General features: G+C 36.4%; 1 protein-coding gene across 4 annotated transcripts in view; it reads right to left on the bottom strand.

Annotated features, from left to right (window-relative positions):
• SUGCT (succinyl-CoA:glutarate-CoA transferase) overlaps positions 1-27,340 on the bottom strand; it is a 314,835-nt gene that overhangs the window by 143,081 nt on the left and 144,414 nt on the right. Inside the window, exon 13 of one of the 4 annotated variants that reach the window (XM_039715021.1) lies at positions 20,206-20,292. The exons of the other annotated variants lie outside the window; for them this stretch is intronic. Coding sequence (XP_039570955.1) covers positions 20,257-20,292 — 36 coding nt within the window. The 3' untranslated portion in view covers positions 20,206-20,256. Of the gene's footprint in view, positions 1-20,205; positions 20,293-27,340 lie in introns of those variants that run through there. 4 annotated transcript variants of the gene reach the window in all.

Here is a 27,340-nt window from a genome sequence, read left to right as displayed (position 1 = left end):
TCTTTTATCTATGGGAAAAACCCCATGAATGATGGCAGTAGCACGAAATAATTATTATGTGATGTTTTTCTCATTGGATGGGAATTCCTTTCATTCAAGACAGATAGCTGATTCAGTTGATTAAAATAAATTATTTCTTGGTATATGGAGGTCCTTAAAAGATTTTCAAGTACCTTTAAGATACCTGTACATGCAGTCCTTTTAATGAAGCATTTGTCATTTTGGACACACACCTTGGCTAGTAGTAAAGGAATGAAAAACTTCTCCACTATATTTAATCCTTCAAATGACTGTACTAAAGGAAACATCTGCAAGGAAGTATCCATGGGACAGCCATGGATATTTACTGCATTATCAAAGGATTTGTTGCCTTGATTGCTTCAATGAGGTATTTTTAGTAGATGCAGGTGCTTTGTGGGATTATCTGTTTATACCAAGAGGACACGTGGAGGATCACAATTTTGATCTGAAGCAAAACCTATGGACTTCCCCAAGAGAAAAATTGAATCCCAAAATTCATCACCCATGGACTGATTACCATGATGAATGTCATAGAATTGCCACATGGGAAATAAAACCATAGAATGAGTTTGGGTGACAATCTTAGGCAAGAAAACCTGTAGCTTGAATGTTTTCTGAAGAAAATGAGCAGGCTACAAAGTGCATGCTGAAGTAATATAAGATACTAACCACATACCAATTTTGAAAAAAAACTTGCTAACTGCTTTAAATAGCAGAGCAAACACTTTCTGGCAATCAGGGCTGACAAAATAATGTTTCTTAGAATGAGTAAAAAATATTGAGGTACACACCCTTTTTCCTGGTGCTGGGGCAAAGAACAGAACTCTTGTAATATGTGCGCAGAGATGTTTGCAGACAAAGTTTACAGTTTAAATATATATGCCTGCAAGAAAATCAACAGCATAACACGTACATTCTCTTAAGAAGCAGAAGCAAATACCACCAAGATTTATTCAAGAGCTTTTTATGTGCTACATGCTTCCATTTAGCACATCAATCAAGAGGAATTCATCCCTGATAAATTAATTTACAATTACTTCAATGCTTTCCCTATGGTATTCAATCCGTAATTTCTTTCCCTGGTATCTGAATGCAATTTTTTCTCAGTTGTAGCTAGAATTTAGAAAAATTATCCTTGAGTATTAACCTTCTAGAAATAGCTTTGTTACTTTGATTCATGAACAGTTTTTAAGGGTAGTAAACATACACATAAATCAGAATTACCAACTAGTACAGTTCATTATTTAAGATTTTGAGGAAAAACTATTCTCAGGCCATCGAATTTCAGGGTGGAAATGGACAGTAATCTAACTTTTGGAAAAGAGAAGTCAGCAAAGTCTCTTCTGTATTGCAAAAAGCATGATTTTAGCCTTTTGGAAACATTTTTTGGAGTATGAGGAAAAAGTTATATATTGGACATTGCATTGCTTATGGGAAAAATAGAGTGGATTAAGCCACACCTGGTTGAAAATGGAAAAACTGTATCTGAAATGTCTGCAGAGCTCATTAGTACCTCAATACCAAATTATTCAAAGCTATCTTTGGCTTTGACTCAAGATGCTGTCCTAAGCGTGGCGGCACAATAACAATCCAAAAAGCTCCACAGATGTATACTAGAAAATGATAGTGCTTCATTAATTACCAAAGTAAAAACTTGCTAAATAGAGGCCCATTTTAGAAAATAAAAAAGAAACAGACTGTTAAAACCAGATGGGAAATAGACTATAGCAGCCATTCATTACCTTTACATTTGCAACCAAGAGTGAGTATTGCCAGAACAGTTTGTTCATTTGTATAATGAATTCTATGCTTATATCACTGCATTCAGTTTTACTGAAAGTTCTTTGTAATACATAGAACATTAAATAAAAAAAATAAAATAAAAAAAAAAAAACTGGGTCAATAATGCATAATTTAGGTGAAGACTTTGGTCAATTTTATAGCAAAATTGCAATGGATTGATAATTGATGCCCATGTACAATACACACAACACTAAACAGCTACTTGAACTTCTACACACTGTAAAAGGCAATGCTAAAAGCTTTACAATGCTGACCAGCAGCACTACTTTCTTCTTCATCTTCTGCTTGTAAAAATCATATTCAAAGTTTTAGCTATACAATTTCATAGTGCAATGAGTAGCAGGTGTGAGAGGGTGGGGGGGTGTAGAAGTCCATTAGAAAAATAACAGAAAAACACTTGACAGCCATCAATGGAAATTGAAAATTTTACCATCCAATATTTTCCTTTATACCACAAAAATCCATGACATAAGGGACAGCTTTTAGGTTTCTCAACATAGCTGTGGTAACAAGACAGGCCAGAGGAATTATACCCTAGTTATGTCTTTTAAATCAAATCACTAATGAATTACTTTTTGATAACCTCCTAATTATACTCTACCTCTAAAAGCCCACAGACTACTTAAAAAACAATTTTTCTAGGGTGTTTTTACTCACAGAGTGCATCTTTATTTTTAACAGACATCATTAAAAATTAACTGAGTTGACTGAATGATTTTTGTAAACTACCTCTAGAACTGTATGTTGAGACAGAGAATTACTGTTACTTTCCCCTTGTACCATTAACTTTCCTTTAAATTATTCTGCTGCCTTCATTGATTCATTCCTAGATTTGGAAAGAAGACTAGATCTTGAATCTACTTAAGTCTACTGTGTGTCAAAGTTAAACTATACAATATATTAATGAGAAGAAAACTGTTGAATCTCTAAGCCTATAACCTCCCATATGTTTGAGGTTTTCCATACACACTTTCAGCCCATTTGACTTCTCAGAATCATATTCTTCCCCCATGAAATAATTTTTACAATCATAAAATACTGCTATGAACCTCAATACATGAATTTCAATCATCTAACACTCAAAGAGATATTAGTTATCTAATAACTAATCTAACAACAGCTGCTGCAGTTGGAAGAACATGAAGGCTATTTGCACCAAGTAAACTGTTTGAGACACTGAAGAGGGCCTTGTCCTGATTTGAAAGACAGGTGTCTGCCAAGGAAGGGGGAAACATCCCTTAGAATGGGGAATACTAACCCCTTCCCTCCAAATTACTACAACTTTGAAATTATGGGGCTTTCAGACCCTGTGTATCGGAATATATATCTATATCTATAGTACTGGAAAAGTGTATATAATATTGGAAAAGGAATACCAGTTATTTACTAGTCTATATATAACAAGACGAACGACCACAACGGCAGCAGTACCAAACGAAAGACCCGAAAGCCGTTAAGAGGCTTCTCTGGGCTGTGGCACTTTCCCCTTTGGCGCAGTTCCAGTCACGGCGGCGGGGGCGCTGTTGGCTCCTGGCCGGGCAGGGCCGGTGCGATGATTCCCCCGAGGCTGCAGGGGGCGCTGCTGCAGGGGGCGCTGCGGCAGGAGCCCCGCTGCCTCTGCACTGGTTAATGGCAGCACTGCTGGGGGAAGAGATAGAAAGGGGCTTCCTTTACAAACTCATCATGGGAGGCTGCTGGTCCCAGTGCCCCTCCAGATGGCAAAATGGGCTGTAGCGGGAGCCTCAGAGCAGCAAGCTGGAATGGCAGAGGCCAGCAGACCCCCAGGTAGCAAACAAAATGTGCAGAAACTCCACAGCCATAGCAGGAGTCACAGGGTATTCAGGCAGGCATAGGGTGTTGGGTTAAAGTGTAGCCAAAAATCCCAAGCAACAGCAGAAAAGAGAAGGGTTGGGCAGCCGCAGCTGGGCTCTCCAAACATCCAGGAGACTCTCCCTCAGAATAGGAGGGGTCCTGGGTTTTCCCCTGCAGCACCTGAGTAGATGATGAGGGTCCTTTCCAGTGAGATCAGGTGTTGAAACAAAAAAAAGGTCCCAGTTAAATGGCTGATCTTATGAGCAAAAGCTCACTCACTGTAGGAGAAGCAGTAAAGGGCTGGACTTCACCGTGGCAGGGAATTCTTGTGGTAGCAGCAACTGGAATGTTCCCTTCTGGTCCCGAGAGCAAGATTGAGCAAGGAACTGAGCCCATCCTCCCGACCTCACAGCCAAAATCTTGTACTATCTTGTGTTCCCAAGAGAAACCCACCCCCCCACCTAGAAGGGTAGCCAAATGCACCCTTCCCTGAGCCACATCCTTTGTCTCCTAAGTATTGGTCATTTCTATCTCTTAGGTAGTAAATGGGAAAAAATTCCCTGAGAGAAAGAAAAGAGAAAAAAAGGGAAAAATCCTAACCTCCAACAGGCCTTGACTTGTTCTTCTTGTATCGGTGTTCATAAAACATTATCATTAATATATCACTCCCAGCTTTTTCTGTTTGAATCTGTGTTCCAGTTTTGGGAGTGACAGAGCCTAACAAAGAAAATAGTTCAATTTCCCTCAATATAGGACCTAAAATGTGTAATTCTATCTGTAGATTTTCTTCTTTCTGGAAAAGAGAGTGTCATGGGAAAATGCAAACATATTTCTTCAGTTCAATATATGCAATTGAACAATTTCTGTGCTTTCAGTAGGAAAAATGAGTTAATCAATACTAAGAGGTTTCATCCAGATTTACTCTTGGGAAGCAACATATAAAGATAGTAAGTTAGCCAAGCTAAGGTCTCATGCAATGCTAAACAGAGTAAATTAACCAATTTCTGCCAGAACAAATTTTGAATGCTTTCTTCTCTGCCTCATTCTCTGCCTTATAGACTCTAGCCAATATCATGGATCTAGCCAGAACTACCATACCAACCCAAATGTAATGTGACTTCAAATATAAGGCAAGTTCAGATATAAGGCCACCCTCATTTTTCAAAGGCTACATAGAAAAATCAGCAAAGTTTATTGATAAAAAATAAATTCTCTACTGGAACTTCTTAGACCATCTTCTCCAGCCTCAGCTTCCAAAGTCCTTCCTCCTCATGGTCAGCTTGCCAGGCATGCTGATGGCTGTCCGCATATCTGTTAATTGAGCTCTTCACATGCAGGGCTTGGACCAACCACACCACTTGTGCATGTCCACAGCTGCATCTTTGGCAGAGCAAACAGATGAGGAAGGTGAACAGATGGGCTAATTCCAAGCCCTCCAAGCAACATGGCAGACTACCAACAACTACCTCTCTTCAAAACTGAGTGGGCTTGAGCTGCTCTCTGTACTACCCCTGCCTGTGTGAGGCTGGGAAATTCAGAAGGCTCATCATATAAATGAAGTTTTAAAGGATGCCAGACAGTGAACTCACGGAATGACAGAATATTCTGAGTTGAAGGGACCAAAAAGTCCAACTGTTAAGTGACTGGCCAATACTGGGATGGGACCCACATCACACAACCTTGGTGTGATAAGCACCATGCTCCAACCAGAGGGGTTAGTCTCACTCAACTCATGCCTTATCAGTACAGGAGTACGTTTTGGGACTTTTTACCTTAGTTTCGCCTTTCATGCAAGCTTCATAGAAATGTAATGGAGTAAAACTAAAAGTAGTATTTCTATATTTTGCCAAACATGGGAAATATTTTTCCTTCTTTTACTCCCCTCCCTGACAACCCCCACCCAAAGTATATCCAAGCAAGCATCGTATTATATCACTCCATGAATCTGTCACTTCCAGATTCAAGCTTTTAATCTTCAAGTCCATAATAATTCTTTCATTAGTTACTTATTTGTTGTTTCCTTCATTTCCTTTCATAGAAAAGACTGTTGTTTAAATTAATATAATAGAGACTTAAATAAATGCCATGGTCATATCCTAGCTAAGGGAATATAGGAACAATTCTGTACTTACTACCCACGTAATAACTACCAAGCTGAACGGACCTACAAAGACGAAGAAGCTTGCAAAAGCCAATCCTCCAACTCTGGAAATAACAGAAGTCAGTTCACAAATAGGCATATAAACATATAAAAACCTCCTTGTACAGCACTATTTACCTCCTTGTTACCAGTGCCAGCTAAACTGTGAAGATAAATTCAATGCATTGGATATGATCCTCCATATTCTCAGAATTCACTGAACATCTGTCATTCTGGTTATTGTGCCTGGCTTCTTTAGGATAATTGGCTGAAAATAGCAAAGTATACATTTATTATTTTCCAAAGTAAAGCTAATATAATTTCTTATGATCAGAATTTTCTGGGAAATACACAATCAGAGGTGAGAAAACTGCACCTGTGGAATATAAAAATCAGCTGATCTCTGAATGAAATCTGTGATTCCAAGGAAGCAATTCATTTTTTTAGATAATGCTATTTGCATATAATGGCAAAACTTTTCACGAAGAAAGGACAAATACTGCTTGTTCATGAGATTCCATAAAGATCCTGATCATGCCAAAGCCATTTCCCTTTACAGACAGGTGGGCTAACGCCTGGCAAACAGCAGGGAGGGGTAAACATTTTAGTTTTGGTATATGAAAAATGTCAGTGATTTCTCAGATAGTATCTCAGAAATTTAATTACTACAGTGTGGCCCAGAAATGAGCTGTAATAAACAGCATTGAATCATTTCATCTTTAAATGCAGCAAGAACAAAGCCTAATAATTATCCACAGCAGATTAAACTGAGAAAACCACAAATGAATTTGTCTTTTGAAAGTCAGGGATAAGGCTAAGAAAAGTTTCAGCCAAAGGCTAAAAGAGTTAACTTAGGTCTCTGAATGTCAGACTCCTACTTTCTAAGCAGTGGCTCAGAGGTTTCTGATTCAAGTTGATGGCAGAAAAGGCAGCAGACATTAGTGTTTATAGAAGCAATACAAAACAGGATTTTGTTAAATGTATATATTATGCCAGATCAAACTATAAATTGAACCATCTGTGTCCAAGTTAATCTTAGATACAGCAAGGAGATTATTTGAATTGTGTGTTTCCTTTTGTGACCTTTTTAGATGCAGCTTTGTTTGAAAGGGGGAAGGGATAATTTTCTTAGCTTTTTTATTCCTAAGCAGCAATGCCAATAGTCCAGTATAAGAGCAATATCTTTTAAAATCACCCAGCTGAATAGCAAAAATCCTTTAGTAATTTCCCACTATTGTTATACAGGGAGCTCTAAAAAATAAACTATAGTCGTATAAATAGAGGCATGTAGTTTTAAGCATGCTACAAGCCATTCATGACATAAGTATTCAATTAAAACTGCTTTTATGAGCAGTAATCACATTCTGAAAAGGCAAACATGAACAGTTTGTGGATATAGCTATAATGCCTGCAAAATTAACTTTTAAAAAGAAGCAGGTAAACAAAGTTCTGTCTCTCTGCTACTTAAATAAAAGATTTTAAAATTCTTTTGCTCCTGCCTCCAGGTCACAAGGGATAGGAAGGAAATATTTCATTATATAAAAAATAAGGAAATTATTTGCCTTTATGCATTAATATTATCAGAAACCAATCTCAGTTTAACTGAAACTATGATTACAATAAACAAATTTCAGTTCCTGAAGTAATAGAACAGAACAGCTGTAGTTTCCAACAGTATAAATCTGGTTAACTGGCAACAGCATATCACTTTAAAGAAGTAAGACAAACTTTTAGCTTTACAGGTCACCTCTTGAGCTGGAAGTAATTTAGGATAAAATTTCACAGTGTCTACCTCTCCTCTAGAAGTACATGTTGGTTTAAAACTCTTAAATCTAGAGAAGCCATTTTTATTACACTGACAAAATATTTACAAAATAGCCAACAGAGTTTGCAAGGAATACCTCTTCCCCGATTCTCCTGACTCCTCCCCTTTAATCTCTCTGTTTCGAATGCTATTTCATTCTCAGCTCTTAACCCACCACCTATCATGCAAACTCTGGTTACCTATTGTAATTTGTCAAAATTAGAATTAATTCAAGGCTGAAAAGGGCTTGCATAATATAGAGATGATTAACATTGTATGAGATGAACTGGAACAAGTGATATAAGGAATTTCAGAAAAACAATTTCTGGACCACAATATAAACATATTTTACAACATCTATAAAATATGTACAGTACACAATATGAATCTGAAACAAGTCCTCTGAAATCCAGTTGTTTAAGATGACCGTGAAAGGCCAGCCCCTTATCTGTTAAAAGGCATTTTCTAGTTTTTAATATCATACATAGCAGTATCACACCTGTCAGCAAAGCTTCACTTGGTATTGCTGTGCCTAAATAAAGCTAATTGAGGCCACTGTTAGCACTCCATCCCTTAGCAATTAGTGTTGAATAAAATATTGACTAGATTTTATGTTATCCCTAAATTTATTTCATAAATTCTTCACTCTTCAGAGAGCAATAGATATAGAAACATAGTTTAAGGCACAAAAAAAAGCATAAATAGATCAACTGGGTCTTTAACATTGACTTGAGGTGAGACACAATAACATTCCATCTCCTTTCACTTACTTTGACTTGTACAGCAGGATGATATACAGATTTATCATGCCTTCTGAAGGAATGCTTTGCTTATCACACCTGAGGAATTGGAGCATTAGAACCTATAATCTCTGATATATATGATATATATAACTTTTTAGATTCTCAGATTTTGGGGGAAAGTTTTTAATTTCCAAGTGATTGGAAAATTTACTAGGAAAGAGTGTGGGTAAGCTTACATACTTCTGGCTGATGTTTCTCATATCAATTATGCTCTCCATTAGAAACATTTAAAAATTATCAAAAATACAGTTTTCACTGACAAAAATTATTTCAGTCAAAACTGAAACAAAATTAAAAGCAGGCTCTATGTGAATTAAATCCAACTTCAGCTTTTCTAAATGACAGCCTGAAATCTATTGGTTTCAGATCCTGTACCTCAAAGCCAGTTACAAAGTCAGTGATTGCCTTGGTGTTACTTATGTTAAATGCAGCTCCATATCCATAGACACTTGAAAAATATACATCTTTTAGGAAAAAAAATTGCTATTGCTTAGCTTTGCCCTCCTGTTTTATGTTGAAGAAAGTATCACCTTTGTATCACGGGAATATGGTGGGTGGAAAGGTCTGATCATCCACATTTTCTGTACAAATCTATCACTGAAAATGATCCATTCAGAATCCTGTACTAGCACTGAACTAAAAAGATTCTGCCAATAGCCAGTAGGGCAGTGGTAATTCAGGGGAAACAAATAGCTCCATGATCCACTTCCATTTTGCAGAGAGATGTCTTATACAATAGTTATGCACCCTTCCTGGGAAATGAATATGCTTGAACACCTCTCAGAAGTTCCTGTATACCAGTACACATAGTATGGGGAACAAACAGGAAGATTTGGTGGTCTGTGTGCAGACAGGGCTTCATCTCATCAAGTTTACAGAGACATGGTGGGACAGCTTGCATGACTGTAATGCAAGGCTACATGCTTTTAGGAAAGACAGGACAGAAAGACATGGTGGTAGAGCTGCCCTTTGCATAAAGGAACTCCTGGAATGCATGGAGCTTCACCTTAGGGGGATGATGAACTACTCAGGAGTTTCTGGATTAGCATGAAAGTGCAGACTAATGAGGGTGCCACAGCTGATATCTGTTACAAGCTGCCTGATCAGGAAGAGGAAGTGGATGAGGCATTTTATGGAACGCAGACCCACAGACACAGGCCCTGGTTCTTGTGGGGGACTTCAACCACCCTGAGATCTGCTGGAGAAGCCACGAAGCAAAGTACAAACACTCCAGAAGATTCCTGGAAAGCACTGCCAATACCCTTCTGATACTTGTGGTAGAAGAGCCAATAGGGAATGATGTGCAGAAAAGGAGGGCCTGGTTGGAGATGTGAAGTGAGGAGGCAGCTTTGGCCGCAGTGACTGTGAAGTCATGATGTCCAGCATCCTGCAAGGAGGAAGCAGGGTAATCAGTACTGATGACCAGACTGCAGGAGAACTAACTTTGTCCTCTTTGGGGACTTGTTGGAGGAATCCCATGGCCCTTGTTATGTAAAGCTTACTGAAAAAACTGCATCGGCACCTCCAAACAACTGGGTATTGAGTCAGCTCCACAACTTGTGTTTACATCTATCAGCATAAAGCAGCACCTAAATGGGATTTTGAATTATATTTATGCCACTTTTTCTCATCTTGGATCTGTAACACAAAGCCGTTGGTTTCCATTGCTCTAGGTTGTCCCAGGATCTACAAATTTCTTGCACTGAAGCAGTATTCAGTACTGTTTGACCTTGAACTAAAAGGGACAAAAGACACGAAGAATTAGAATTACAACCTGAAGTTTTCAAGGGTGTTGATGGAATCTAGTCACCCTGCAGAACTCAACACTTTTCACCACTTTCTAATACATGTGAAACAAAATTCTTTGACCTTACTGTCCCAAGATTCAGCTAAAGTAAAAGAAGCATATCCAAAATCAAAAATATGAAATTGTACATTATTCTAAGGCACCAATCTCTTCCTTAACAAAAGATAAAGGACAAAAAACTTGTGAAGGATGTTCATCACTTTGCTTAATGTTGAACAGGAAGGTTCTCAGTTAAGAAAAAAAAGAAGGTAGAAGATTCTGCATACAGTAATAAAAAATAAAACCCTGTGAGGGTAGTATAGAGTCCAGGAACCCATAAAGTAAGGCCTGACACAAGCATTCTTCAAAGCCATTTCCAAAGTGTGAAAAAAACCTGTTATATTTAAAGAAATATTCATAGCATATTTTTTGTCTCTTACTTTCTTTTTCTCTGAATTCATAAAAGATAAAATGGATAATGGACTACTAAAATGTTTCAGTTCCAAGTCTATAGCCAACTGTTCTGACAACTATACAACCAATCTATCAGGATATTCAGGTTTTACCTAGCAGCCTTGTGGCTTTAACAAAAGCTTATTATTTACGTGCACAGAGTTTAGACAGTAAAGCTGGAGCTTTTCTGAGTCCTTGGATCACTTTTAACTGTGGCTTTTTTTTCTCATCTGTTCAACAGTGATCGCCTGTATCCATCAATCCATCTTTCCTAGGCAATTTTAAAACCACAAAGTGAAAATTAATTGGTCTCTTGATTTATCACAGGTCCTTTCACATACAGACAAGAATATAAAATCAGTGGAAGCTATTAGGAGAATGACATATTCTTCCCTTAAATATATAATCAAGCACAAAGGCGATAAAATTACAGGGAATACAATTTTCCTTTATTCTTGAAATAAAGGAAATATCAATTCAACCTGAGAGCATATTAGAGGTTTCACACTTACCAATCCTGTTGTTTTCCTGCTATATACTCACCGATACTGTTTCAGCAATTAAGACAAAACATACTTTTGTGACATGTAGGTGACCAGATGTCCTTCACTGACATAGCTGAAGCCTTCACCCAACCCACTTGGTCACTACCAGGTGGTAGTGCTAATGAAACAAGTGTCAAGCCCATAGATGGTAAAACCTTCTGAGGTCAAACCTATACCATGACAGCGAAATAAATTAAAATTTCTCCTTAACAAATATGGAGCATGGTATGCTATCAAAGATTTAGGGCTTGAGGGATAAGATCAGCAAGAGGCAAAATACCCAAAAGCTGTTACTGACCAGTAGCTCCCTCAGCTTACTTCAAAGAGCACATCTTTATATTGTTCCATTTAGTCCCTTTGAAAGGAAAACCACAAAATGGCTGCCTTTGAGAATAAAAGCATCCACATTGCATGCTAGAATGAAACACTTATGAAGTTTTACTGTCACTTCTTTTGCCAATGGATGTTTTTGTCAGAAAAAAAAAAATCCAAAGTTTTTAACTCAAAGCAGATTTAGTCTCTAGCAGGATTTGTAACTGTACACATAATTAGCCTCAAGAGGCTCAGAACACTCTGCGGTCCACAGTGGCTAAAAGCAGAAGAGATGCCACAATCAAACTACGAAAGCACAGGCAATGCTGGCTGAAGAAGAAACACAGCAAAGCATCGAGAACACACTGCCCTTAGGTAGTATCTAGTTGAGACATAGAAAGAATGGGAAGGATGAAGGCTGCATTTGCCTGCACAATGCATGAGGGAATGCAGTAGCATATATTTGACCTATCCTCCCTATATTGCAGGACAGTTTGAACCTGCTGCCATAATTTGCTCCAACTACAAACTGTGTTTCCAATGAACTAGAGTTCCAAAACAAAACAAAACAAAAAAAGACAATTTCGCAGTCAAACCTTAATTTGAACTGTTTCTGAAATTTCAAAATATGTAGTCATTACCCCTTCAAATAAGATACATTTCCTGCTTCTAAATAAAACAAATAAGATCATTCCCAGAATACTATAAGAACAGTTGTTAAAGCACAATCAGAAGAAGAAAAGGTCAGATGCTTTACAAGAAAGTACATTATGAAATTTCCAGTATGATTTTAAAAACTTTGTAGAATCCAAACATTTTTCTAACATAATCCAAACTTTTAATAACAATAAAATAACAATACTTAACCCCTTTTGGGGGTTGAATAAATAACACTAGAGTATTGCAGAGAATAATAAAGATGGAAGCTGATTATTCCAGATCTTGAGTCTGAATCACATTAAATGAATTTTTACATTTAAGGGGTATTTCCGAGTTTCTTCAGGTGAATCTACAGATAAGCAGTTTAGCACTGACTTGGCAGAGTATCAGTTATTTTGCATGTGCCCAGTTTTGTGATCTTATTTTAGTTGAACACTGTTTTGTGTGTACTGCTTTACAGATTTTATGTCATTTCAGCATTTTCCAGGTTTTGGATATTTACATAAAAAACTACACTGCACAAGAGAGTGGAAGACAACACAAACCACAAAACTTCCAGTTTTTCATGTAGACATTCCAAGTTAACATCCTGGACAGTGATCGACATGTGATTTCTCTCAGCCCTGGCTCTATGCTTTGCAAACTCCTGTCATTGTTACAATCCCACTACCAGGACAAGGCTATTGGGCATGAGTCTGTGACCCAACTACATACAGTCAAAAAAAAAAAAAACCACCTACTCTCCTTTACTGCCTTCAGAGCACCACAGGAGGGTGAAGAGCACACTACAACCTCATGTTTTCCACAAGATAGTAGCTTTTTGCCTTGTTAGACTGGTTTGACAAAAATGCACAGATCTATGAGGTTTATTGGGGTTGCACAGCTTGAAAGAACCATCTGACATGCATAACAAACATTGAACAGAGTCCTAGCAACAGGTTACCATGGTGCAGGTAGAGAGGAGGATTACATGGTATTCATTTGGAGGAGGGAACAGGATGAGGAATTCATGTTTCATTTCAAGTATCTTGTTCAAATTAGCCAAACTACCTTCTTTATTCAACCAATTCCTTGTTGAACACTGGCTCAATAAAACAAAACACGCCTCCTTTATATTTTTCTATTTATGATACAAATGAGGATAGTTGGAGATTTTGAGAGGGGGAAAAAAGGAAAGAAATCTTAACCAAAATGTGACCTTAGCAGATGCAATTCAATCTTATTTCCACTACATTAGCCTACAGATGCTTATGCAACTGCATAGCACAGCAACTGAGAGACAAAACAATGGAAGTTTTAAAGCTTTATTTATTGCTCATTCCCAAAACATTGAATCGCCATCATGCTTCAACTGCCAAATCTAAATTAGAGAGTTAAAAAAAAAAAAAAAGTACTCTTCAGGGGAACATTAGAGCTCTATAGAGAGGTGCAAGCTCAAGGAGATGGAGTATCTGGCTAGAGACCAACTTGCCTATAAGTCCAGACCAAGTGGACCCATATGGATAGCTTTTAGAAAATTGTAAGTGGTTACAAGTAGAAAGATTCCCTCCCTTCCTTGTTCAACCTCCTTTTTTGGCATTAGTAATTAAACTGTACTTACTGCTATTGGCAGATTACAGAAACTTCCACCAGCATCTAAACAATGTTCATATAATCTAATAAATTATAAATTCTATAAATTCTAAAAACACATTATTCATGTTTACCAACTATTTCCCTCCTTTTTCTGCCAATTGCTATGTAATATTACAAAGCATAACAAAAGCTAATTTGCTAGTAATTAAGTACACCAGGGCAGTATGTTAAGCTCTTCTTCCAAAACCAAGAAAAATAAATCAAATCTCCATCTAAAGGTTTAAAGCAATTAGTAAAGTAAAAGGTCAAAAAGATTACTACTGAAGTTGGTTTTTTTTATGTGCTACATCTACAAATTGCCAGAAACATTTAATAATTTGCACTTTTACTAACATAATTATTCTATACAACATTGGGCAACTAAGTTCTAAATCTGTGCTATTGATCAATAATACATTTAAACTCTCACAAAAAAATGGGCATAAGCCACACATTTTTAATTTGTACAGCTTTCTTTCCTTCTATTTTCTTACTCAGTGTGCAACTGTGCACTGCTTCCTTTCTTTTCTCTTATCCAGCTAATGAATACATGCAGGACATTGTTCAAACTGAAAATACCAAAATCTCAGAGAGTACCTTCCAAAAGCCAGGATTTATCATAGATATCCACTGTAGAGGAAATTGCTCATTTACTTGGGTTGTGAATTTTCTTTTTTCCTATCAGTACTTCACAGAGGAAATAAATTTGGGAATCATATTATCTAAGACCGTTACGTGCTCTCTGATCTATCTTTTGCATAAAATTAAAAGTAGTCATTTTCATACTTCCTAAAAATGTGTTTATTTCATAAAAATGAAAAAAAAATATAAGGAGAATGAGACAGACAGCTATTAAAAAAAAAAACGAACCAAAAAAAAAAATTTGAGAGGCCTTCACTTCAAGAAATTGATATCTTCTTCTTTGACACAAATTTTATATAATACTGAGGTATTATATACACATATTAATAAATATGTAAGTATAAATTGTAAAAACACAACATAGAGATGAAGCACTGTATCTATTTTCCAAAGAGAAAACAGTATTCCACAGAAGTTGTTCATCACAAAGAATAATATTATTCCATTCCTGTTGTTCATAATGTTAGGTAATACACAGAAAAGACAGAGAGAAGACTAAGAATATCCTACCAGTGGTACCTGGTTAATGATATGAGCCAACCCTAGAATCAGGCTTAGCATTTATTTCACATTTCCTCCCATCACAACACAAAAATTTCTAAACTGACACATCTTCAGTTAGCATCACATCATAAAATAACTTCAATATGTTCTTTCTTATGTTAAGTAACACACATTTTTACCTTTTGGGATGCACTGTTAAATGAATTTCCTACTGTCAAACAGTACATCATTCTCAAAACTGAATTGGAACCCATAATATTCCTGGATAGGTTTATGCTTAATCCATCAGATACCACAGTCCCCTACACAGCATGCAGTAAAGATCTGTCTGCATGGTTAAGCTGGAAAATAAACTCCTCAAGAAATGAAAAAAATAAGATAGCCAGGAGAAGAAAAGGGAGCGGGATGCAAACCCAGTGGAAGCTGGACTATGATTCAAAATGAGATATGTTCTCCTCTCCTCCCCCTAAAAGAGTGTTACTGATAAAAACATTGCACAGACATATGTATTAGGATGAAGTCCTGGCTATCATTTATGCATTTAAAATTATTAAACCATGCAGGCAAAAGGAGCGAAGCAAAACTAGAACAAACAGGGCAACCCCCATGACACATCCTGATGGCAATGGATGAACAATGAACTGAATACTTCCAGCTGGACAGGAGCATCATCTCCACACTGTGTGATGTATTACCAAAAAGCCAAGCAGAGGTTTCTCATTTCAGTTCAGAGTTAGAGAGTTAGCTCCACTCTTTGAGAAAGTGGTTTTCATAGGAAAGCAGATATGAAAGTCTGAATTCAAATACAGTAAAAGATTATAACAAAATGTAAAAAAATAGTTGAAAATCAATCACTGCTTGACAGAGTTGTCACAACACACTCTCTCTTCATTTTCTTAATGGCATGAACCAGGAGCACAATTCTCTGCTGAACAGTTTTGATTCACTTGCATACTGCTTGCATTTTCTTTATCCAACAGAAAGGTATACTAAAAGTTGAGTGAGGCTTGGGTATTTTTATTCCCCAATCACTCTTTCTGCCAATTTTTTTATACTCTCTTGTTTTTCTTTAAGCTCCAAATGTAAGAAAACTTAAAAATACATGGTAAACCCCAAACTGAAATCACCATGTTTTACTACGTTAACAATAAATCAGTGATACTTGGCACAATTCTAGTTCACAGCAGTTTAACCTTGCTGCTTTAAATACTGGTCACATTGTAGAAAAAAATCCAAACAAAACCACCAGCAAAGAAGATTTTGAAATATCCATTACCTTACCAGTATCTTTAAACAACAGAAACAATTAAGCAATATTTACTATAACACAAGAGATATAATTTGTTATCCTGACTACCATATAACTGATGTAAAGCCAGTTCAGTGCCCCACTGCTTCCATTTCCTGTACATAGAGATATTGACACTTACTTATCTCTTCAGCAAAAAAGCTTTGAGATGCACTCATAAGAAATGCATAAATTATAGAGTTGGTTAGTTCCTTTTAAAGTATACACTTATATCAAACATAGGTGTAAAAACAGTCAAGTGGGAAACTGTGAACAAACATTTGATCACTAGAAAAATTAGTACACTATGTACTTCCAACTTCATCCTTGAAATTGTCTACAGTAACTACCCATATTTTTGGTTACTTAGCAATACTGTATGACTTCTCAATACAACTTTATCTTGTAAGCTTTAAAAATTTGTTTTCTGAGTTCACAACCATGACCAAGAAAAAGGTATTCTTAAATTTAAGACTGACACAATTGCATTACAAGGTAATTTTTCCTTCTTTTTGTGACTTTCGTACATACCATTTTAGATACAAGAAAACAATCAAATTCCTCAGAGGGGAAAGTGAGGTGCTGAGTACAAACACCTGTTCTGCTCTCACCACCACCTGGGACAGCTGCACTTCCCATGTGGTCAGTGTTATCCGATGGTACTTATCAACATCACAAATTCCCTTGTCTTTTGATACTCTTTAATAACTGTAATCTGAATACCAACCAAGCAAAGCAAATCGAAATATTGCTTACTGTCTGCATGTCAGAAACAGAAAAATAGTGAGCGAACTGCATCTTATGGAACTGTGGATAAAACATGTCCTATTACAAGAGTAGAATACCTTACTATAACCATTTCCCTCTTTTTAAATTTCTTCTTACAGTAGCAAGGATCTTAAGGGCAACAACATGTTGCCCACATGAAGCATTTGCCCCAAAGTACCTTTTCTCTGAATGTGTCTGTCTTTTAATCTGCAACGCTGTGGTCTAATTTTGAGAAATAAAATGTTGTCAGCTCCTACTGACTTTAGCAAGGACTGCCAATGTATTTTCCTCAAACTAATTTTATTAGTTCATCTAATAAAACCATCACCTTTCCCTCTGAAGCTCATCTCTGAAAGTGCTCAGCCTCTTTTAGAGGCCTTTGAACTACCTTAACTCAGTGGATATTTAGATGAACACTTGTTGCTCTTCCACAGAGTACCTACCCCCTGAATCTTCTACACTTCAGGTGCAAATATATATGAAGACTTATTTCTACCAAGCACCTAGGACTGATAACAGTTCACATTTCCTCCTGTATACCTTAACTTTTTATTGATCCTTTTCTCCAGTTTTGTCCAGAGACAGATAGTATAACCTTGGACAGATACTCAAATGAGACACTAGCAACAACATTCAGCTGTGCAGGAGAACATGTAAGTCTTTCTGGAAAGATGACACAATGGTAATTTATTTTTTGAAAAATATATTCATGGCTTCATTAACACATTGTACATTGTTGTACTCGGAAGCAAAGGGAAAAAATTCTGCTATAGCACCTATCAAGTCCTAATAACAAAAGGCAAATAGATAAATTTACTTTTATATATATACACAGATAAGTAGACATATATAAACACACATATATATGTACACACAATATATATAAAAAGTAAGTAGTAGTAATTGCTATTCCCAGGATGAACATGGGGGAAAAAATGAAATAAGAAGAAATAACAACTTCCCCACAAAGATGTCTTTCTATGGCTTTCACATTACCTAGATCCATCTGTCAAAGCATATTCTGCAATAGGTTGTGTAACTGACACTTCAGAAATTATGGCTCTGATTCAGGAAAGACTTAGTCCATGCCTCTCCAGTTAAATATTTAAGTATTTTAAGTACATGCTGAAAGTCCTGTTGAAGTTATGGACTTGCCCAAGCAGTTTTCTTAAATGGAAAATGTTGACTTGAGTGAAACTTATATGAACACATTTACTTTTGTGAACTAATGTCCTCCCTCATCTGAAAACAGGACCATGAATAACACATAAGACTGGGGGTAAGTGATGACAGTACAGCAAAGGAATACAGCAGAGGAAGTGGGAGAGATTTATCTTGATAATCTGCAACTAGTCTCAAAAGTGACAGATGCAGGACTTTACATAAATTTACAAACAGAAATAAGAGAATGTTTAAGGTACCGATGACTTCAGCCTCCAAAATGTGACAATGGGAGTGCACGTCCACAGTGAAGCTCCCAGTGCAGCTTAACATACCTTATCTTTAAACTATCTCAGGGAAAAATAATATCTGACCCGGATATATGGTGCCTCTACAATTTATTTAAGACAGAGCTGATGTACACTGAAATTGTGTACATCAGCTTTGAAATTGTGTACATCAGCTTTGAAATTGGTTTCTCAAAGCTGAAACCCAAGTGTTAAGGAGTAGGTAAACACTGAGTTGACAGCTGTGGGACTGCATTATATATGCTACCAATGTAAGAGTCTATTATCAGAGCTACACCTTTCACATCTAAAAGGCACTACACTGCAGCAACGAAGATTCACAAGTAACAAGCTGAAAGTGAAACGATGCTTGTGTTACTCTTTAGGCAAAATACAGTATGAGTGAAGGAAAAGCAAAAGGCCGCAGCTAAACAAGGTCCATTACATGAATTGAAATCTGTTCCAAAAACTCTGGTTTAGATGGGGAGTCACAACATAAGCAGTGGACCCTATTTTTTTTTTTTAATATTACAGCCTTAGAGCTAGCCACTCCAAGTATGCCAGATTCAGCATGCCATTAAATCCCCAATGAAAAGCTCACAAGAGAGGGGAAAATGACAAAAATCCACACTGGTATTTGAAAAATTGATCTCTTCTTATAAACCATAATTTAAGTTTAGTTAACTTGCATTTCTTAGGGGAAAAAAAAAAGAAAATAAAAATTGAAAAGTACAGGTTTGCCCTCTGTCTCTTTATTCCAACCACCACATGAAAAAAACAATGTATGATAATAATAAATTAAACTATAAGCAAACCATTTCATGGATTTACATTTAGTCAAATATGAAGCAGCTTCAGTGCTTGCGAAAGAAAGGAAACTTTCTTTATTCAAAACTTCCAAAATTCTGTGAATTAAACTTTAACATTCATCAGAGTGAATTCTTATCTTTGAAATATAATATTAAGACAGTTCCCAGTTATCAATTATCAAGATCATATGTAGTTGCATATACAAATTAAATACCAAAGAAATGACCAAGACTGATGTGACAACACAGGCATTATCAAGCCTAGAAGAAGCTGATGGAGTTCTGTCTCCTTTTATAGGCATTTTGTCATTCCAATCTATATGCACATCTTTAGGTTAGATGCTGCTCATGGCAGCATGAGAAGAATATTAACAAACAGTTATCTTTGAATGGGCTACCTCAGAAACAAATTCAGGAGAAAAAGCTGAGGCAGAATTCTTCACTAAAAGAGTTTTACTTTGCATTCTGCTTCACACCTGGTCTACTCAAAATATGCTCAAGGCAGAACCAAGCACTGCTTTCTCCCCTGGTTTCATCCCTTGTACATGACAGAGGGTCAAGAATGACAAAGCTAACTAAAACCAGAGAAAGTGGAAATAAAACCAGGCCCCAGCACTAATTCCCACAGGAACCTAACAATGAGAAATGCAGAATAGGGCTCTGCTTTGCTGCTTTGTCATTGGAAGGCTCAAGGCAGAGCAGTGGGAAGGTTTCAAGAAGGCAAAGAAGAAACAGGACTTAATTTCTGCCAGTCTTACGGCAATTCTTCTAAGAAGGGAGTGGGTAAGGCATTAACAGAAAGACTCATGGTACCCTCATGATTCAATGGGATAAAAAGCTCCTACCAAGTAGAGCAATTCTCTCTACTTCCATTTCTCAATGCCATACTCTATATGACCAGTCCAGCTAAAGCTAGTCTCTGTGCACTGGAACAGCATGTTGCAAGGGGTGAGGGCTGCAATTCTGTCATTACGTACCTCAGTAAGGGCTGTAGTAGAAGATCAACACTGCTACAAGAACTTTACTGTAGCTCTTTCATGCCAGTTACATGATGCAAACGTATATTTTGAACTTTACTGCCTGGGGAAAGGAGGGGAAATTAATTTGTAAACAGCGGCATTTTCCAATTCATCTACCAACCAACTTGTTCTCCAGGGCTGGCTCTGTTACAACAGTCATCATTTTACACTCACTGGGAGTATGCCTAAGCATACACATGCACATGCATGTTTGAATGCATACACACACACTAAAGTTAGAGTACGCATGTAAATTTCATTCTATATTTATGCATTTGCTGTAAGCAGCATTGCTAATGGAAAATAGACCATGTCTCCTTCTTAAGGGAATGATTAGGACCACATGTTTGACTGACTCTTATGTTGAAGTCCTTGCCGATATTTTTGAAACCAAATTACTAACAGCATACTACACTTATTTCCCTGGTGAAAACCACTGGCTACTAACTTAGTGAATATGAATACATTTGTCCCTAAACATGCAAGTAATCATCGTATAAAGCCAGAGGCCTAAAATGAATAGGTATGGGGCAGATGAGAGCAAGGTTCATATGCAATAGTAACATACTCTATAACCAAATTACTTTGTTTATCTGAGAAACTCAGTATTACATCACTTTTCCTAAAGAGAATATAAACAGGACATTTTTGAAGAAACAGTTACTTAATGTGCAACTTGTCACCACTATCAGCTTTAACATAATAAAATACATGTGGAAAATCCCTTGAAGCAAACCTTCTGCAAAGCAGATTCTTCCCTAGTCTGGGTCAGAGGGTGTGTATGTCTATGAAGGAAATGCTATCTCTCACTCTTTCACACACCCACTCAGTGTAGGTCATACAGCAGAGCTCACTGTTGTGATATTTCTGCTGTGTGCATGGCATCAGCTCTTTGAGGTAAAGAAATCTCCATTGTTTCTTGGGGACCATCTGTGCCTTGTAAAGAAAACCAACAAATCACACTTCAACATATTAAATAGCAGCACTCATTGAGATTTCAGCCAAAGACCTCTAAAGTGTTTGGCAGATCGTGAATAAAGCATGTTTCAGCAAGGTAAATTTTACTCTCCATATTTTGTAAGGATGGAAAACACAGCACTACCTAGCTGAATAATTTAACCAAGGTCACTCTGAAAAAATACAGAACTGACAAACATTATGATCAGCCTCCAGACTCTGCATTTGGAAGGACCAGACTTCAATCATTATGTTTAGATGAAAGTTTGTACAATCTGATCTGGAAAGGTATGAAGCATTTCCGTGGGATAAAGCCCCTCATTTATCTTTGACTCAGTGCAGAAGTACCAAAAATTAATGAGCAGGCAGCTATTCTACTCATTTTAACTTCATAGCCTTAAAATCAGAGCTCTGAATAAAGAATACTATCTTTAAGCCATGATAGTATTTAATCCCTTATGGCATCACAAATCTTGAGACTGTTGAAATTATTCTGAGTCACTCTAATTGTCCTCAAAGTTTATGACAGTAATAGAATAATCGGTTACAATTCTTTAATCAAAAAAATTATGTAGCTGAATAATAAGAGCAATAGAGAAAACAAATGAGGAGATATACAGAGATGTAAATCTTCCATTTACATACAACAAACAAGTAATTTAATGCAATTGCAAAATTATTGTTGCAGTTGACATTTATTATACAGTAGAATCTCTCACAACATCACTGGTGAAAGAATTACGGGTGAGCAGCAGCAATGGGTTAATAAAAGATGGTATGCTGTTAGATAAAGCTTTTACAGGTTTGCATCTGAAAGTCATAACATAACCTTTTATTTCATGTGTCACTGTGACAGAAGATTTTCAAGGCACAGTTCTTGAAATTGCAAGATGTTAAACAGATGTACCGTACAGCCTTCCAGATTTAAATCATGAGAACTGCATTTGCAGCCTGTGTGTTGTATCTCCATTTTTTTTTCCCTTATCAGGTCTGGATGCTTTAAATAAAACCGTCTGGTTTATGTACTTTTTTAAAACTTTTTTTCCTAATACAGTGGACCCTAAAAATCATTTCTTCCCTCCCTCTTTCCTTTTTTTTTTTTTTTCCTTCAGACTTAGAAAACAAGAGTTATTCAGAAATATATTTCTTGTACAGGGAAATCTTTCTCCATATTCTGCAGGTGCTGGCAAACTGATCCAATTTCTTAGTGTAAAAATCATCCATTGCAGAAAAAGGTAGAAGTGATACCAGTAAAAAGAAAAAAATAAAAGCATAGTTTAGAGGCATGTTCAAGTTTCAGCTTGAACATGCCTATAAACTACTGAAATATTGACAGTCCTTCTCCATTTGATGACCTTCTCCATTTTACCTATTGCTTGCACTCAAAATCCTCTATTAAGAAACACTTCCATAGTCATACAACTGAGCTTTCATGCCTACTCAGAGGCCACTACTTGTGTATTTGAAAAAATGAATGCAATCATACTTAAAATACATCATTAGTAGATCATCACAGACCTCTGGTAGTCTTTTGGTCCAATCTCCCTGTAAAGCAGAGGCTGTTCAGGTTCTTGTTCAGGCTTGTATTGACTGTCTTTAAGGATGAGAATTTCACAGCATATCTGATCTAAAACCTAATTAAAACCACTGCAAAACTTTTCTTCCTTATATGTAATCAGAATTTTCTTTGCTGCAACTTACACCCATTGCCTTTTATTATGTCAACATGCACTTCTGGTGCTATGATTTAGTGCAACAAAGAATTAACATTTCCACAAGGCCGTACTGCTGACTCTTGTTCAGCTTGCTGTTTATGAAGACATAAAAACGTTGGGTCTTAATGCATAAATCTGCATTCTATCCAGTCAGTTCCTAAGCTGTAATGCTGCTTGACGCTTTTCTGTGTCAGGTGCAGGACCCCATATTTGCTTTTCTTGGACGTCATGAGATTCCTGCTAGACCACTTGTCCAGCCTGTGAAAGTCCCTCAGAATAGCAGCTACACTCTAACATATCAACATCTCTCCGCAGTTTGGTGTCACTTGCAAACATGCTGAAGTTCACTCAGTCCCATGTCCAAGTCATTAATGAGGAGTTTAAACAATATTGGCCCCAGTAGCGACCCCAGGGAAACAGACAGGATTTTACATATCATTGGGTTTACAAAGGCTGAACTCACAAACTACATTGTATGATCCATGCAACACTGCATGCAATAAAAGAAGTTTCCAATTAATAAAAATATGTAAATTCATTAAATTGGACAAATAATTTTGTGCTACTGAGCATAGTACAATGGCCATAATTTTCACTATATTATAATGGCATTTACGCATTTTTGCATTAATGCATATTCTTTAATTAACATTGCTGGTATTGTTCCTAGGTATTCAGTGCTACAGAGAAATGTGGCATGTAAATGAAAGCTGGAAGCACACCCCTTGACCCAAAGAATTTTTAAATTCTCAATAAAATACACTAGAAAAAAAAAGGCAGTGTAGTGTATCAGCTACCACATTATAAAATTAAATGAGTACATCTAGATACTAAAATTACAGTTTTCTGCAAAAAATAGACACTATATATACTTACAGACACACACATATCTTTAAAAAGGCCCAATGAATTTGCATTGCAAATAGCAGCAAGAGGAACAGACAGCACTTCTAGCAGAGGCAAAGAGACTAGGCATATAAGGATGAACACCACAGCAAACAATTTCAAAAAAAAGGCAACCCAGCAACACCACCTACTTTTTCATTCATTCTTTTGCAGAACACAGGCAAACCATTTGAGGCAGGCAGTCACAACAGAAACAAAAAAACTAAAAGATCTTTTATGTGGGAAGAATATATGAAATTCAATAATGAAATGGAAATTATCAAACATTTTAAAGTGTGGACTAGTAAAGTGTCCAAAAAAAGCATGAATAACACACTGTTTTGAATGCAACATTGCATGAGAAGCATGCTGGTTGACGGATTAGGGTCAAAAATGCTCATCACCTTTCAGGTTGAACTCCCTGGAGCTGTTTGAGTTTAGGAAAAGGCCAAAGTAAGTGCAAGCAGATGAAGACTCCATCTTGTTCTGAAAAGAGAATATATAACTTGCTTCTGTTGTAGCTATCTCTTTCTTGGCATTTATTTTATTTAGCAACAAGAAAATATATTCCAAAGCCCTGCTATGCTAAACTGCTCATAGAACACTCCTTGCAGAAACGACTGATTCTCAGGTGTTTAAAAGCAATAAAATGCACAAATCACCACTCATCTGTTGCCATCATATGCAAAGCTGTGAACTTAGCCACACTTTAAAGCTGGAGTTTTAAATCATCAACTTAGTGGAGACAACCAGCTTCACCCAATCTATGAAGAACCTTCTGCCTCAAAATGAATATAGATGAGATAAAGGTGTTCCTATTCTGCCTTCTGCTGTTACTCATCATTATACTTATCTTGATCTATGGCAGTATACAATAGCACCAATTTTAAAAAAATAGAGAAATGTTTTCAAATGTGTGAGACATTTAACTGAGGTTAAGTCGGCTGTTAAAAAAAATATTCAAGTGTTCCAAAAGCATGTGTTACTTCCACAATACAAAAACGGGACTATGAAGTTAGATTTTCCAGCCAAAAGTCAAATTTTCCTTAAACATTTGTGTTTTAAAACCAACATTTCACCAAAAATCTAGAATTTATTATAAACCTTCCAAAGAATATGGAAAGTTAGAAAGCTCATAAATATATTTAGGGCAATAAGTGAGCTAGACTTTATTAAAAATATGAACTTTACATTTGGCATGAAGTTACTTTTAAAGTTTCTAAATACCAAAGCCAGGCAAGTAATTGATACCCAACCTCAGATCTCCTCAGTATGAAGAAGAATATCTAGTTTGTATGAGATCCATGAGATGTTCTAATTGAACTAAAGACAACCAGTTATATGTCTGTGCTGTGAACTACTTCCATGCTCCTTTGACAGACCCTCTTTCTGCTACACTTGTCAAAAGTAGCTGTAGGGATCTTGCAGTTTTCAGTTGTTTGGTAGGCAGCTCACTGGATCAGAAAAATAGATGGCTTGGATTAATTTAACCTCAGTACCGACATAATTTCTCTTTAAGGGGAAAAAAACCCCCATCTTAATAGTACCAAAATTATAATAAAATATCATAACATTTATGTTACTGAGCATCCATTCTTCAGATCTCACTTTTGATCCAGGATACAGTATATGTAAAAAATGCTTGATTTTCTCCTTGCTACTTTATTCACATTTAAACTTTTGACAATATTTAAAATTATTTCATGAATTTCATATAAATTATGAAGAATTTTATTCTCTCCCAGAATCATATTCTGGTGATTGCTTCACTAAAAAAGTTAGTCCCATTCTATTTTGCATAATTGCTGTAAAGAAGCAAAATCCTAAAACAGAGAATATTAAAAAAAAAAAAAAAAAAAAAAAAAAAAAAAAAAAAAAAAAAAAAAAGAGGGGGGGGGAAGGGGGAACTCAACAACCTGCTTTTAAGTTACGTTTTTCTTACAGGAGCAAAGTCAGTCCATCATACCAGTATTTCAAGAAAGCAGGAAAGAAATGTTTATCTGTCAAATACTTCTCTGCTAGGAAAAGTGCATATCAGCATGACGCTACACATATTTGGAAAAATCCTTTGCTTTGGTAACAGAAAATATTGTTAGGTCAGCAAATATGCTTGGTCTTTTACTCTCCTGAGAACAGCTGCAATGACTCCAATGCAGGGGACCGAGAAGGGAGAACTTTGCTGTTTAACTCAAACATACAGGCACTAAACAGAGAAAACATGATGGATATTATCAGCTACTGCAATCTCCCTACACACTTTTATTACTTTGTGTAACCTCTCTGGAGACTTTGAGCACATCCTAAAATTAAACATGAAACAGGAATTGGGAGCACAATACCTTTGAGGAGATCATAACTTACTTGATAAGCTTATGTAAGAAGATGGAGGTTTTCTAAGAACATATGTCACATTATCCCCTTTCATAATTTCTAATCCAGTTAAATCAAGCTGCAATCTATTTTAAATGCAATTTTTGACTCAAAACTTCAGGCAAATGTGATGTCTTATTAAGTACACCACACAGAGCAGCAGGCAAGATTCCTCAGCAGCAAGACTAAGTTCTCTTATTCTATAATTGGTAAAATAATTCCTAATTACACTATATATATATATATATATATATATATATACATTTCAAGCCTTTAATTGCTATGTATAGATTTTATACTTTGTTATAACATCTATATCTGCCCATTTAATTGGAAAATGTGTACAAAAAGCAGTAAAAAACATTCCTGACACAAACCTGGAAAAATACCATTATTACGAAAACCTAAAATCTATTTAAGAATTCTTTTACTTCTGTTGTGATCTGCTGAGAAGTCAAGACTGAATAATTAACACTAAATTCTCCACACCCCCTCTAGAAAAGTAGCAGCCTCTCTAATCTAATGTTAAATACTCACATTGAGGTTTCTTTCCAACAACTCAAAGGCTGGCCTACCTACTGGAAGTTTCATCAGAAAGAAAGGAAAGTGAATTAACAAGCCAAACTCACTGGCTATCTAATGTAATTTGTTGTCTTTTCAACATCCACATGGCTTGCATATTAATTTTCAATTCATGACATAGCCAAAAACAAACCATATTCATACTTAAGTAAACCCTTTTTCAGTTTCACACCTCACCCCACTGAGTTCTGGGGTTATTTAGGTGGTCAGACAGCTACATCAATTAAGATTGCAGCACTGGCTTTTGCTCCTTCGATTTGACAAAGGCCAAACTGATGCAAATGCAAGAATTTCCAAGAGAACACAACTACAGTGTGAGTTAATCTGTGTTTCCTTTTGAAGCAGCAGAAGGTTTGTATCTACCTAATTTGGTGTGTTCAAAACAAAAATTCACTTAAAACTGCCAAGAAATTTGGGAAAAAATGCATTGTATTGTGAAATCACAGTGACACTTCCTTCTGCACCCTCTCCTAGATGACTTGTGAAGATATAAACTATCTCCATGTGCTTTTATTTCATGCTTATTTTTCCATCACTCATCTAAAAAGTGAAGTAAAATATACACAATGAGAATGAATGCATTTGCATTTTGCCCTAAAA

Source organism: Passer montanus, unplaced genomic scaffold, assembly GCF_014805655.1.
Source record: "Passer montanus isolate IOZ18808 unplaced genomic scaffold, ASM1480565v1 scaffold32, whole genome shotgun sequence".
Classification (NCBI taxonomy): Eukaryota; Metazoa; Chordata; class Aves; order Passeriformes; family Passeridae; genus Passer; species Passer montanus.
Note: the sequence above shows the minus strand (reverse complement) of the source record. Positions and strands in the feature narration are given on the sequence as shown.